At 63.6% G+C, this 11,707-nt stretch overlaps 1 protein-coding gene across 1 annotated transcript in view; it reads left to right on the top strand.

Moving 5' to 3' along the window:
• Positions 1–5,247: 5,247 nt before the first annotated feature.
• CAMKV (CaM kinase like vesicle associated) overlaps positions 5,248–11,707 on the top strand; it is a 7,031-nt gene continuing 571 nt past the window's right edge. Inside the window, exons 1-11 of the mRNA XM_027640283.1 lie at positions 5,248–5,431; positions 8,563–8,671; positions 9,853–9,984; positions 10,067–10,141; positions 10,218–10,356; positions 10,436–10,556; positions 10,841–10,916; positions 10,998–11,134; positions 11,210–11,288; positions 11,366–11,453; positions 11,575–11,703. Coding sequence (XP_027496084.1) covers positions 8,577–8,671; positions 9,853–9,984; positions 10,067–10,141; positions 10,218–10,356; positions 10,436–10,556; positions 10,841–10,916; positions 10,998–11,134; positions 11,210–11,288; positions 11,366–11,453; positions 11,575–11,703 — 1,071 coding nt within the window. The 5' untranslated portion in view covers positions 5,248–5,431; positions 8,563–8,576. The remainder of the gene's footprint in view (positions 5,432–8,562; positions 8,672–9,852; positions 9,985–10,066; positions 10,142–10,217; positions 10,357–10,435; positions 10,557–10,840; positions 10,917–10,997; positions 11,135–11,209; positions 11,289–11,365; positions 11,454–11,574; positions 11,704–11,707) is intronic.

Genomic DNA, 11,707 nt, shown 5'->3' with positions numbered 1-11,707 from the left:
GGATGGATGGATGGATGGATGGATGGATGGATGGATGGATGGATGGACAAACAGATGGATGAAGGAGCAGGTGAACGGATGGACAGACAGGTGCCCTGGGTGCTGCTCTCCTCAGCACGAAGCATGGTGAGTACCCGGGGATGTGACTGGGTGGAAGATGTGTGCCAGGCCCCCTGCCCATGACACAGTGGGCAGCTGGGGGGGTAGCCGGTGGGAGCAGGGCTGTCAGAGCTGGCAGTGGAGTGGCACAGGGAACTGCTTGTTAGCTGATGAGTCTGGCGTGGTTATGGTGACGTGCGTGAGGGTGGCTCCTGCTTCAGGCTGCCCCCATCCCCCCTGCAAATGTGCTTGCAGAGATGACAGATTTCATGCTAATCCACATTTATCCTGCCCTAATTACGCTGCAGGAGGTGAGGAATAAGCACCCAGACTTCCATGCCAAGGGCTGGCATGTGCCCACCCCTGCCCACCCCTGCTCGATGCTGCTGGTCATGACTGGCACCGGTGCTGTGCCCACTGCCACGGCAGCAGGGACAGGCAGGTGACCCCGCAGGGTGGCACCTTGCATGGCACCTGGCACCCCTGCCCCAGCTGGGGGAGTGTCTTGAAGCTGCTGCCTGTGCACCCACAGGTGGGCACTGGGTGGGTGACACCTAAGGTGCTGCATTGCCTGGCCATGGTTGGTGGAGCACTGAGCTGAGCTGTGGGCATGTGCCAGGCCATTCCACGCTGCGCCATGCTGTGCCACACCACCTCGTGCTGTCCCCACCCGCCACGGCTGCAGCAGAGCAGCCGGCGTCCCACCCCGGCAACGCGCCGTGCACACACAGCACTTTAAATGTTTTATTTGGGGAAAGTGCTGTCGTTAGCAGGGATTAATTATTAAAATCAGAGCCATCTATAAAACATGAGTGGCCGCACGCGGGGCTGCGGGTGCACAAGCAGAGCCGGGCACGGTCCCGCCACCGGCATCGCCCGGGGATGTGCTGCGACGGCGTTTGCCGGTGCTGCCGCAATGGCACCTTGAGCCAGCAGCGAGTTTGGGCTCCTCATGGAGAAGTGGGCGCAGGCAGCGGGTGCCACGGCATAGGGGCTGGACTGGAGATGGGCAAAATTGTGCTAAATCAGCGTTTGGGTGTAGCGGTGGTCTCCGGTGCCAGCCGTCCGGGCGAGAGGTGACAGGAGGCAGCAGGCAGCGCCGAGCTGTTTTTAGCGGCTGCCGGTGCTGGGGAGCGGGCGTGAAGAGCAGCCGCCGCGGCACCGACGTGCCATTTTTAGAAACCGGCGAGTTTTGCTAATGATGCCTGTGAGCGGCGAGGGGGGGTCGCCCGCACCCCGGCACCCCCGGTCCCTGCTGCCCACATCCCGGCCCCGGCAGCCGGCCCTGTCCCTCCGGCCTCCCCACCTGGTTCTGGAGCTTGTCACTGGGGGCGCCTGCACTGCCCAGGGCACCCCTGCACTCACTCGTGGCTCTAATGGCCCTCAGGAAGCTCTGATGGCCCCTGGAGAGCTTTGGTGGTACTTGGGGAGCTTTAGAGGTCCCTGGGGATCTCTGCTGGCCCTTGGGAATCTCTGTTGGCCCCTGGGGAGATCTGCTGGCTACCAGGAAGCTTTTGTTTACCCCTAAAGTCCTTCCAGGCTATAAGGCATGTCTTTTTCTTCTTTCTCTGCCCAGGAGACAACACCCACCCTTAGATGGGGAGGCTCATCCCATCTCAGAGCCTGGTCAGGACCTGTGTCAGCCACATCACAGTCCCAGCCCTGATCCTGGCCCTGTCCCTGGGAGCCAGTTCTCTCCCCTGGAGACATTTCTCTCCCTGAGCAGCCTCCCTGTACCCTGGTCCCTATGGCTGCAGGTACTACCACACAGAGAGGCAGGGGACCCTCAAAGCTCTTCCAGTGGGAAGGAGAACCAAACCCCAATGCCATGTCATCACTGTGATGCAGGACACTATGGAAACCAAGCCCCCTTCCCACATCAGGGCTCCAGGGACTAGGAGCCAGCCCTGATGTGATGGGAGCCAAGTCAGTGGAGAGGTAGAAGGCTTTGTGTGCTGTCATCAACACGGGGATGGGCCACTCCAGGAGCAGGTAGCTGGGGACAAGGCTGCTCCAGGTGGGGAGCAGCCCTGATCTCACTCATGGTGTGGTCACCAGCTGGGATGGGCTGGAGGAGCTGTGCCACTGTGGGGGTCTGGTGGCCGAGCTGGGGGTCACCGCTGAGGCTCCCTCACACCTGGGGCTGGGCTGGGCGGCTCACTGGCTGTGTCCCTCGACGCCTTCCAGGGCACATGGGTGCCACGGGACACTTATGGGGAGGGTGGCCCTGCCACCGTGCAACCCCCCCCCGCTGCTGATCCCAACTGAGGGCCAGGGGTGATGATTGGCAGGTGCACCCCTTCTTTTTCTCCCCCCCTAGCCCCCCCGCCGGCCCCCCGAAAGGAGGGATGGGGTTTATTTGGCCCTGTTGCCGGGCCGACGTGCGCAATTATCGCTGATTGCCTGGCGGTTGCCATGGTGATGGTGAGCACGCAGGGATGCGGTGCCGCGTGGTGCTTGAGTCACGGACACGCTGAACACCCCCCGCTGCACCCCACTGCACCCCGACATGGACACGCCGAACACCCACCGCCACACCCCACTGTACCCCAGTACTGACACGCTCAACACCCCACACCACTCCCCACTGCACCCCAACACAGACACCCTGAACACCCTCTGCCACACCCCACCGCACCCTTGCATGGATACACTGAATAACCCCCGCTGCATCCCACTGCACCCCAACACCGACACAACAAACACCCCTCCCCACATCACTGTACCCCAACATCAATATGCCGAACACCCCACACTGCATCTCACTGCACCCCTGCGTGGACACACTGAACACTGCCTATCACACCCCACTGCACCCTTGCATGGATATACTGAACAGTCCCCACTGAACCCCTGCCCAGATACACTGAACAACCCGTTGCACCTCGCTGCACCCCTGAACAGACACACTGAACACCCCCTACTGCACCCCACTGTACCCCCCAGCACCCTGCTGCACCTCACTGCACCCCTGCACGTATATGCCAAACACCCTCTTGCTGTACCCACTGCACCCCGGAGCAGACACACTGAACACTCCCTACTGCACCCCACTGTACCCCCCAGCACCCTGCAGGCAGGTCCTGCACCCCCTCCACCCTGCTGGGGTGGGGGGTATGGCCAGATGTCCCCCACACTGTGTCTCCTCACCCAAGGGTACATCCAGGTGTCCCCCCCTCCCATGTGCCCCATCCAAGGCAGAGGTGTACAGCTGAGTGCCCCTAGCCCTGGCAGCCCCACCTTGGGCATCCCAGTCTCGTTTACTCCAGAAGTCCTGCAGAAATAAACACCCCAGACTGCCATGACACCCAGGACCCAGCTCTGGGAGGCAGTGGGAAGGGAGTGTATAGGCGCATGAGGCAGTGGGTGCATGGGATGGTGGATGCACAGGGCAATGGGGCACAGCACTACAGGGACAAACACCACTGGGCCCAGCAAAGCCCATCACCCCAAAATGGAGGCATGGGGTGGACCAAGATCTGAACCAGAGCTGGGACCAGAGGACAGTAATGGGATCCCAGGTCAGTTCTGCCATGGGCAGGAGTCTGGTGCTGGGAGGTGATGGGCACAAGCGGGACCAAGGGACAATGGAGGAGTGCCATCCCATCCCATCCCATCCCATCCCATCCCATCCCATCCCATCCCATCCTTCGTGCTGTGAGCCACGGCCAGGCAGCCCTGCACCGCACAGGCGCCTGCTGGGTAATTGTGACTTATGCTCCAGGTCCCCGTGAGGTGCAGAGATTAATAACTGTGGCACGCTGCTGCCAGCCACTATGATTAAACTCTTGATTAGGAGCTCAAACTACAGTGCCCTGCTAATTCCCCCTGCTCTCACGTGCTGTTAATTACCCGGCGCGGGTGGCAGTGGGCCCAGGGCTCGGTGCCACGCAGGGGACAGGTGCCAGGGGTGCTCTGAGCTGGCTCTGCCTTGGGGTGCTGCCTGGTCTCCTGTGTGCAGAGGGGAGATGCTGGCTTAGGGGATGGGACCCTGATGTTCCCTGTCCATGGGCGAGGGGGAAGGCTGTGGGTCCAGGGCACGGGAGGCCACATCCCTGCAGCGACTTGGTGCAAGCCAGGTGGTTTGGGGAGCTGGGGTTTGGTGGGTGCAGGGGCGGGAGGGAAAGGGAGTGGAAGAATGGTTCGGAAGTGGCACCATATGGGCCGCAAATGCCAGCGTGTGGCACGCAGCCGTCGGGGAGGCTCTGCACACGCGGCTGCACTGCATGAGGAGCAGGGAGTGAGGGAGCAGGGCAAGGGACTGGGGGCCCTGCTGTGCCCCGGGGGCCATGCTGCCCACCCCTGGCTGGGTGCCATGCCTAAGCTGTGGGCAGAGGAAGAGAATCAGGGTGGACGATTTCTTGCCGCTTTCTTGCTCCCTGTGCCAAGCTGTGGGGCACTGACTATCCCTGTCATGAGGGAGCAAGCAGGGCCTTTGGTGCTGCAGCTGGGGAAGGAGAAGTTGCTTCACCCTGGATCATGGCACAGAGGCAGGAGTGTCCTCCTGGCAGTGTCCTCATAGTGCCCTCAGGGGACAGACACCTGTGATGCTGAGCCCGAATTTAGCTTTGCTAAAATCCTGATCCTACCTCTTCCCATCCCATCCCACCCCTCCCATTCCATCCCATCTCATCCACCCAGTCACATCTCATCCGACACCATCCCATTCCACTCCATTCCATCCCCCTCCATCCCATCCCATCCCATCCCATCCCATCCCATTCCATCCCATCCCATCCCATCCCATCCCATCCCATCCATCGTGTTCAATCCCATCCCATTCATATTATCTCATCCCACCCCCCTGCACATCATTCTATCTCATCCCATCCATCTTATCCCACCGCACTCTATCCCATCTCATCCCATCCCATCCTGAGCCAGTGGCCATGGCACAGCCCAGGGGGACCCAGGCTCAGCCTGATGAGGACGGTGTAGGGTCCCATGGGGTCTCCAGTCCCATGGGGTACGCGGGCCCCAGGGCGGTGTCCCCCCGTGGGCCGCTCCGGGCGCCACTCGTGACCCGTCCCGGCGGGGCCCACGGGCGGGGCGCGAAGATCGGCCGTGACGTCATGGGTGGGGCGTGGCGCGGGGCGGGGCGTGTCCCCGCGGCCCCGCCCCCCCCAAGTTGCCGCGCCGGGCGCGCGGGGCCGCGCCGGACGGACCGACGGCTCGGCTGGGACCGGCTGGGAGCGCTGGGAGCGCCTGGGAGCGGCTCGGCTCGGCCCGGCTCGGCCCCGGCCCGGCACGGGAGGGCGGGAGGGAGGGGCGCGCTCCCCCCGAGCGGCGGCTCCGGGCCGCAGCCCCCCGTTGCGGTCGGAGAGGCGTGCAGGTGAGCGTCGCGCTGCGCCGGACGGGGGGCGAGGGGGGCCGGGCCCGGCGGTGGGGGCGTTGCTGGGATCTGGAACTGCCTGTCCCGGGGCTGCCCCCGACTCTCCCCCCGCCCCCGGTGACCCGGGACATCCCGGCGGGGCCGTGCGGGTCCCTGCCCAATGCGTGTGCGCCCCGACGGCTGCCTGCCGCCGCGCTGCCCCCGCCGGCACCCCGCGTCCCGCAGACCCCGAGCCCCGACGGGGGCCGCGAGCACGGCGAGCCCGGCTCCCCCCGCGCCGCCCCGCTAGCGCCCCCGGGCCACTTGTGCCCCAGTGCCGCCCCCGTCTCCGCGCGGAGCTCGAAGCGGAGACCTGGGCCGGCCCCGTGGCGGGGGCTGCTGCCGGGGACTCTCTCCCCGTGTCCCCGCCGCCGAGCATCCCCTCCTGGACCCCGCGCCTGTCTCCCGCAGTCCGCTCCCTTCCCGCTGCCGCAGCGCTCCGAGCCGGCCAAGCGCAGACCTCCCTGCGGTGCGCGTCCCGGGCTGTCCCCCCGCACGCCCCGGGCCGGGGGCGGTGGGGCTCCCCAAGCCCTGCCTCAGCCCTAGCCCGGGGGCTCCGCGAGCAGCGCAGAGCCGGCCGGCCGCTCCGCATCCCCTCCGCCTCCCCTCCGCCTCCCGCTGCCTGCCCGCTGCCTGCACTAGCAATATTTCAGTCCGTCTCAGCCCGGCTGCATTTTCTGCCTGTCCCCGGTACATCCTTCCCCCGGGACGTGGGGGCGGGATGGCAGCGGGGACCCCCCCACGGACACGTCCAGGGCAGCTGCAGGTGGAAGCGGGGCTGGAGGTGGAGCACCGGCCGGTGGCACCTCACGCCGTAGGGCAGAGCTGGGGGTCGGGGGGCTGGGGGTCCCCACTGGCGAGAGCTGCACGGCTGTGTCATCCCTCCGTGCCATCCCCACCCGGCCACCCACTTCCCCGCTATTGTCTTACACCCGCTGTTGCTTCTGCTCCCAAATTAGACACTTGGAGGGGGGTGCTGGCTGCGTGCGGGTGCCAGCGCAGCACTGAGCCTTCCCCCCAGCACCTCGGGGAGGAAGCACTCGCCCTTTCGCCCACCCCTTACCCCTGGGTGCCCCTGCTTGCGGTGAGGGTGCTCTCACCTGTGGGGTGCAGGTGCTGGCCCCGATGTGGGGCTGTGTGCCAGCCTCCCTTGCAGGGTACCTCAGGTGTGCTGAGCCCCATCTCAAGCCTCCTGGGGCAGGGGAGGGTACCGGTGCTCAGCCCTGGCAGGAGGAGCCCCCATTAAACCAACAGGAACTAATTTTATGAGCGCAGATTAGCTGAGCGCTCGCAGAGACAGCAATAAAATCCCAATATATCATCCTGCCCGGGTCCCCTAACCAACTAATCCTGGCATTGTGCCACCAGTGCTGGCAGCCTGCCTGCCCGCCCGCAGGCCAGCGCTGCCCCGATGGTCTGTGGCACTGAGCCCACTGCCACACCAGCAGCTGCCAGGACAGCCCTCGTCCCCCTTGATCGAGCACAGTGGCAGGGCAGAGCCAGCACCGTGTGGCATGGGGACACGGAGGTGCCAGGCAGGGCACGTTTGCTGGGGAGGCTGGTAGTATGAGTCAGGCGTGGGCTGGAAAGCCTCACCCAGTCTGTGGCACGGGCAGGGGTGTCCCATGGGTGCTCTGATTCTCTTTCAGGACTTGGGGCACGCTGAGCAGGATGGGTGTGGGTGCTCTTGCCTGGTGAAGGCTCTCCTGGCACCAGGAGGGTGCCTGGGTGCCGTGCAAGCTGGGAGCACTCATCTTCTGGGCATTGCTTGAGCAGGCACAGAGGCAGGTCAGCTCCTAGGGATGGAGGCAGGAAGAAGCATCCCCCCATTCCCCGGCTCAGGGCACTGCTGTCCCACCCAGGTTTGGGTCAGTCACCCCAGGGAGAGCTTAGGTGCATGCCCTGGGTGCTGCGGGCAGGACCACCTTCCTCCCAGGGCCTGTGCAGCAGGGATGGGGCTGTGCACCCGCAGGTGGGTCGGGTACTGCCGGGTGCTGCCCGTCCCTGCCCCCTCCAAAGGATGTGCCGCTTTCTGCATCTTCAGCTCCCATTGCCATAGCAACAGGCTCGGCGCTTGGGTACCCGCGATGCCGGCTCCCGCATCCCGCATCCCGCACTGCCATCCTGCCCGCAGCTCTCCCCACCGGGCCCCGGGCGCTGCCGGCACGGGCACAGCCAGGCTGGCACAGCACAGCGCAGGGTTCAGGGAGCTTAAGTGCTTGGCAATGGGTCCCTCCAGCATCGCGCCAGCATCCCATCACAGGGTCCCACTCAGGCCCATCCAAGAGGGCTGGGGGGCCCCAGGCAGCTCTGTCACCTTCTGAGCCATCAGAAAATAACACCAGCTGAAACTTCCTCCTGGTAACAGGGTGGGAGAGGGAAAAAAATCACTTTATGCGACCAGATTTTTTTCTGGGAAGCTTCCAAGGAGGATCTGGTTTTGAAGGGTTCCCAGCAGGAAAGCAAGGGGCAAAACATCCTTCCTAAAGGGCCAGAGGAGCTGGTGTGTGCCAAGGCCAGTCAGTGTCCTGCCCACTGCTGGTGGCAGGAGGGCTGGCACCTCCGAGCCGCGGTGCCCACCTGCCCGGTGCTGCAGTCGGGGCCGGGAAAAGGGATGGGGAGCTGAGGCTGGTGTAACCCACTGCACGTGTGACAACGTGTGACAATGCTCTGCCTGGGGAGGCCCCGGCTGCTGAAATGTCACCGTGGGACAAAACTGGGCTGAGAAATGGGAAAGGGTCGATTCACCTCCACTTCCCTCCTCAGTGTGTGCTCTGGGCCCTGGTTTTGAAGGGTTCAGTGCACTAGCCCTGGCCGCTAATTAAGAATTAACGATCCGCACAAGGGGGGGCCAGAGGGGCCAGCTTGTGGCTGTGCTGGCAGCCTGAGCCCAGGCAGAAAGATTGGATGCCATGGGGTTTGGATGCACATCAGTGGGGCTGGGCACACGGCAGTTTGTGACAGCTGGGGAGCAGGAGCAGGCTCTGAGCTCCGTCAGGTTTTACATTAATTAGTGCGGCTCGGGAGGGTCTGCTGTGGCTCCAGGGGGGCCGGCGGTGCCAGGCACTCACCGCCTCTCCCTGCCCTGCCAGCACCGGGCCCTGCGATGCCGTTTGGCTGCGTGACGCTGGGAGACAAGAAAGATTATAACCAGCCGTCCGAGGTGACTGACAGATATGACCTGGGCCAGGTCATCAAAACGTGAGTTGGTCCCTCCATGGCCCGCGGATGCCCCGGGGACCCCAACGCCTGCGTAACCCCGGGCTGAGGAGTGGCACGACGCTGCCTGCAGGGCTCTTGGGGTGCTGAAGCCCAGCTGGGCTAGGATGGCAGGGTGCATTTTGGGGTGGCTATCTCCTAATTAATTCCTCTTGGTTGTGGGTGCATGGGGGTTTCCACAGCCGGCTCCGAGGAGGGCAGCAAGCTTTCCCACCGCAGCTGGCTGCAGCTGGGTATCTCCCTGTATCCCTCCCTCTTCGCCACAAGACTTGCAGGGATTGCAGCAATTCTGCACGATCCTGGCTCCCCCAAGCAGTTTGGGAAGCAGAAGGGCTCTGCTCCAGCAAAGGAAAGGCAGATATCATTTGGGGGGGGAGCAGAGCAATGCTGCTTCCCCCAACTTTTATTGCCATGCTGGGGGACCTGTTAGGATGCACTCCAAAAATGCAGCTCTCAGACCCATGGAGAGCAGTTTGACCCCAGAATATGCACCAGAATTTTTTCCAAAGCAACCACTTGGCCATTGGTCATGCCTGGTGGGGTGACACTGGGTGGCAGTGGGGACCTTGGTGCTCTCAGATCTTTGCTCCATCCTCTGGGCAGCCTGCCCCAAAGCCCACGGGTCCCAGTTCCCCTCCATCCAGGGCAGCAGCCACAAGGATTTCAGCACAGTGGGGGAGACTGGAAGCCAAAGGCTTTGCTGGAGCAGTGCCGAGTGCCCCTCGGGGGCTCCCCTGTGGCTCTGGCCTGGCCAATGGGCTCAGGCACCATTAATAATAGAACAGAAATACTGCAGCAACCAGCAAGTCTCCCCTTTTTTCTCCCTGACCGCAGTGCTGATGTTAATGTGCTGCTGTTCCACCTCGGCACAGGTGGCTGTGCAGTGGGTCTTACCCCAGCTGCTGTGAGGAGGGGGCTTTTTAACCAGCAAATATTACCCCTTCCCTATAATTTTGCTTATTCCATATCAGTTCCTTCTCACTGCTGTTTTTTTCTTCGCCTCTCCTCCAAAGAGGTTTTTAGCCACAGCTTCCTTCCACCCCTGTGGCATCTCCCGTGACCGCTGGGACTGGGGGAAATACTGGTGGGCCCAGGGACCACCTGAGCACCCCAAGCTCAGTGGTCCCCAGGAAGGGGGTGATGGTTGGGGGTACCCCTTGCAGGGAAGAGTTCTGTGAAATCTTCCGGGCCAAGGAGAAGACGACGGGGAAGCTCTACACCTGCAAGAAGTTTCTGAAGCGGGACGGGCGGAAAGTGCGGAAGGCGGCCAAAAACGAGATCATCATCCTCAAAATGTGAGTGCCAGGGCTGGGGGGGAACCCGTGCAGCTGGGCAAAGTGGGGAGGGACCCCCACCCATGCCCCTGTGTCTCTGCAGGGTAAAGCACCCCAACATCCTACAACTAGTGGATGTCTACATCACCCGCAAGGAATATTTCATCTTCCTGGAGCTGTAAGTTTGGGACATGCAGGGCTGTGTGCAGGGTGGCCCCACCAGGGTGGGTTCTTGGCAGAACTGCTGTCTGCAGGGCCACTGGCCGGGAGGTCTTTGACTGGATCCTGGATCAGGGCTACTACTCCGAGAAGGACACCAGCAATGTCATCCGGCAGGTGCTGGAGGCTGTTGCCTACCTGCACTCGCTCAAGATTGTCCACAGGAACCTCAAGGTGGGTGGTGGAGGGGTGGGAGCACCCATGGGTGGTGCCATGCCCCCCACCCTGGCACTCACAGCCCCTGCACTGGCAGCTGGAGAACCTGGTGTACTATAACCGCCTGAAGAACTCCAAGATCGTCATCAGCGACTTCCATCTGGCCAAGCTGGAGAACGGGCTCATCAAGGAACCCTGCGGCACCCCTGAGTACCTGGGTGGGTGAGAGCCAGCCGGCTGGGCATTCAGGGGTGGACAGTGCTGCTGGGGTCCCAGCAGGTACCTGCTGCTCCTCACCACAGTGGGGAGTGGTCCTGGGGGCTCCTAGTAGGTCCCTCCTGATGGTCACAGGTGCCTCTGGCAGGTCCTTCCCATTCCCCATCACACCCTGGGGGGGCTGATCCTGGGTTCCAGTGGGTCCCTCCCACTCCCCATGATCCCAGGGCCAAAGAGCCATGGCATTTGGGACCCCGGGGCAGGGTTGCTCTTCTGTCCCCTGCAGCTCCAGAGGTGGTGGGGCGGCAGCGATACGGGCGGCCGGTGGACTGCTGGGCCATCGGTGTCATCATGTATATCCTGTGAGTGTGGGGTGAGGGCTGGGGTGGTCAGAGGGGCTTGGGGGCCAGGGGCTGGGCTGAGCCCCCCACCACATCCCCCAGCCTCTCTGGGAACCCCCCTTTCTACGAGGAGGCAGACGAGGATGACTACGAGAACCACGACAAGAACCTCTTCCGCAAAATCCTGGCTGGGGACTACGAGTTCGACCCACCATACTGGGATGACATCTCACAGGCAGGTGAGCCCCGTGCTGGTGGGTATGTGGAGTCTCGTGTTGTCCCCCCCAGCACTGACGTCCCCCTCTGTGACCCAGCCAAGGAGCTGGTGACGCGCCTGATGGAGGTGGAGCAGGACCAGCGGATCACAGCAGAGGAGGCCATCTCCCACGAGTGGTGAGAGGCAGTGGGGTCAGGTGGGGGACTGGGGTGGGGGGCTGATGGGGGCTGCTCATCCCTCCCCACCTCCCCAGGATCTCTGGGAATGCCGCCTCTGACAAGAACATCAAGGATGGAGTCTGTGCTCAGATCGAGAAGAACTTCGCCCGGGCCAAGTGGAAGGTGTGTGGGGGTGCGCTGTGCCTCAGTTTCCCCCGGTCCCCCATCGCAGGGCTGTGAGCCTGGTGGGGCTGCCAGCACCTGCCCTTCCGCCAGCCCCATGGCCCCCGACTCTCCCTCGCAGAAAGCCGTGCGAGTGACCACGCTCATGAAACGCCTGCGGGCGCCCGAGCAGACGGAGACGGCGACGGCCGCGGCACCGGCAGCGGCCTCGGCAGCAGCCCCGGCCGCCACCCCGGCCCCCGCCGCCGCCGCCG

Source organism: Corapipo altera, unplaced genomic scaffold (genome assembly GCF_003945725.1).
Source record: "Corapipo altera isolate COAL_440 unplaced genomic scaffold, ASM394572v1 55, whole genome shotgun sequence".
NCBI lineage: Eukaryota > Metazoa > Chordata > Aves > Passeriformes > Pipridae > Corapipo > Corapipo altera.
Note: the sequence above shows the minus strand (reverse complement) of the source record. Positions and strands in the feature narration are given on the sequence as shown.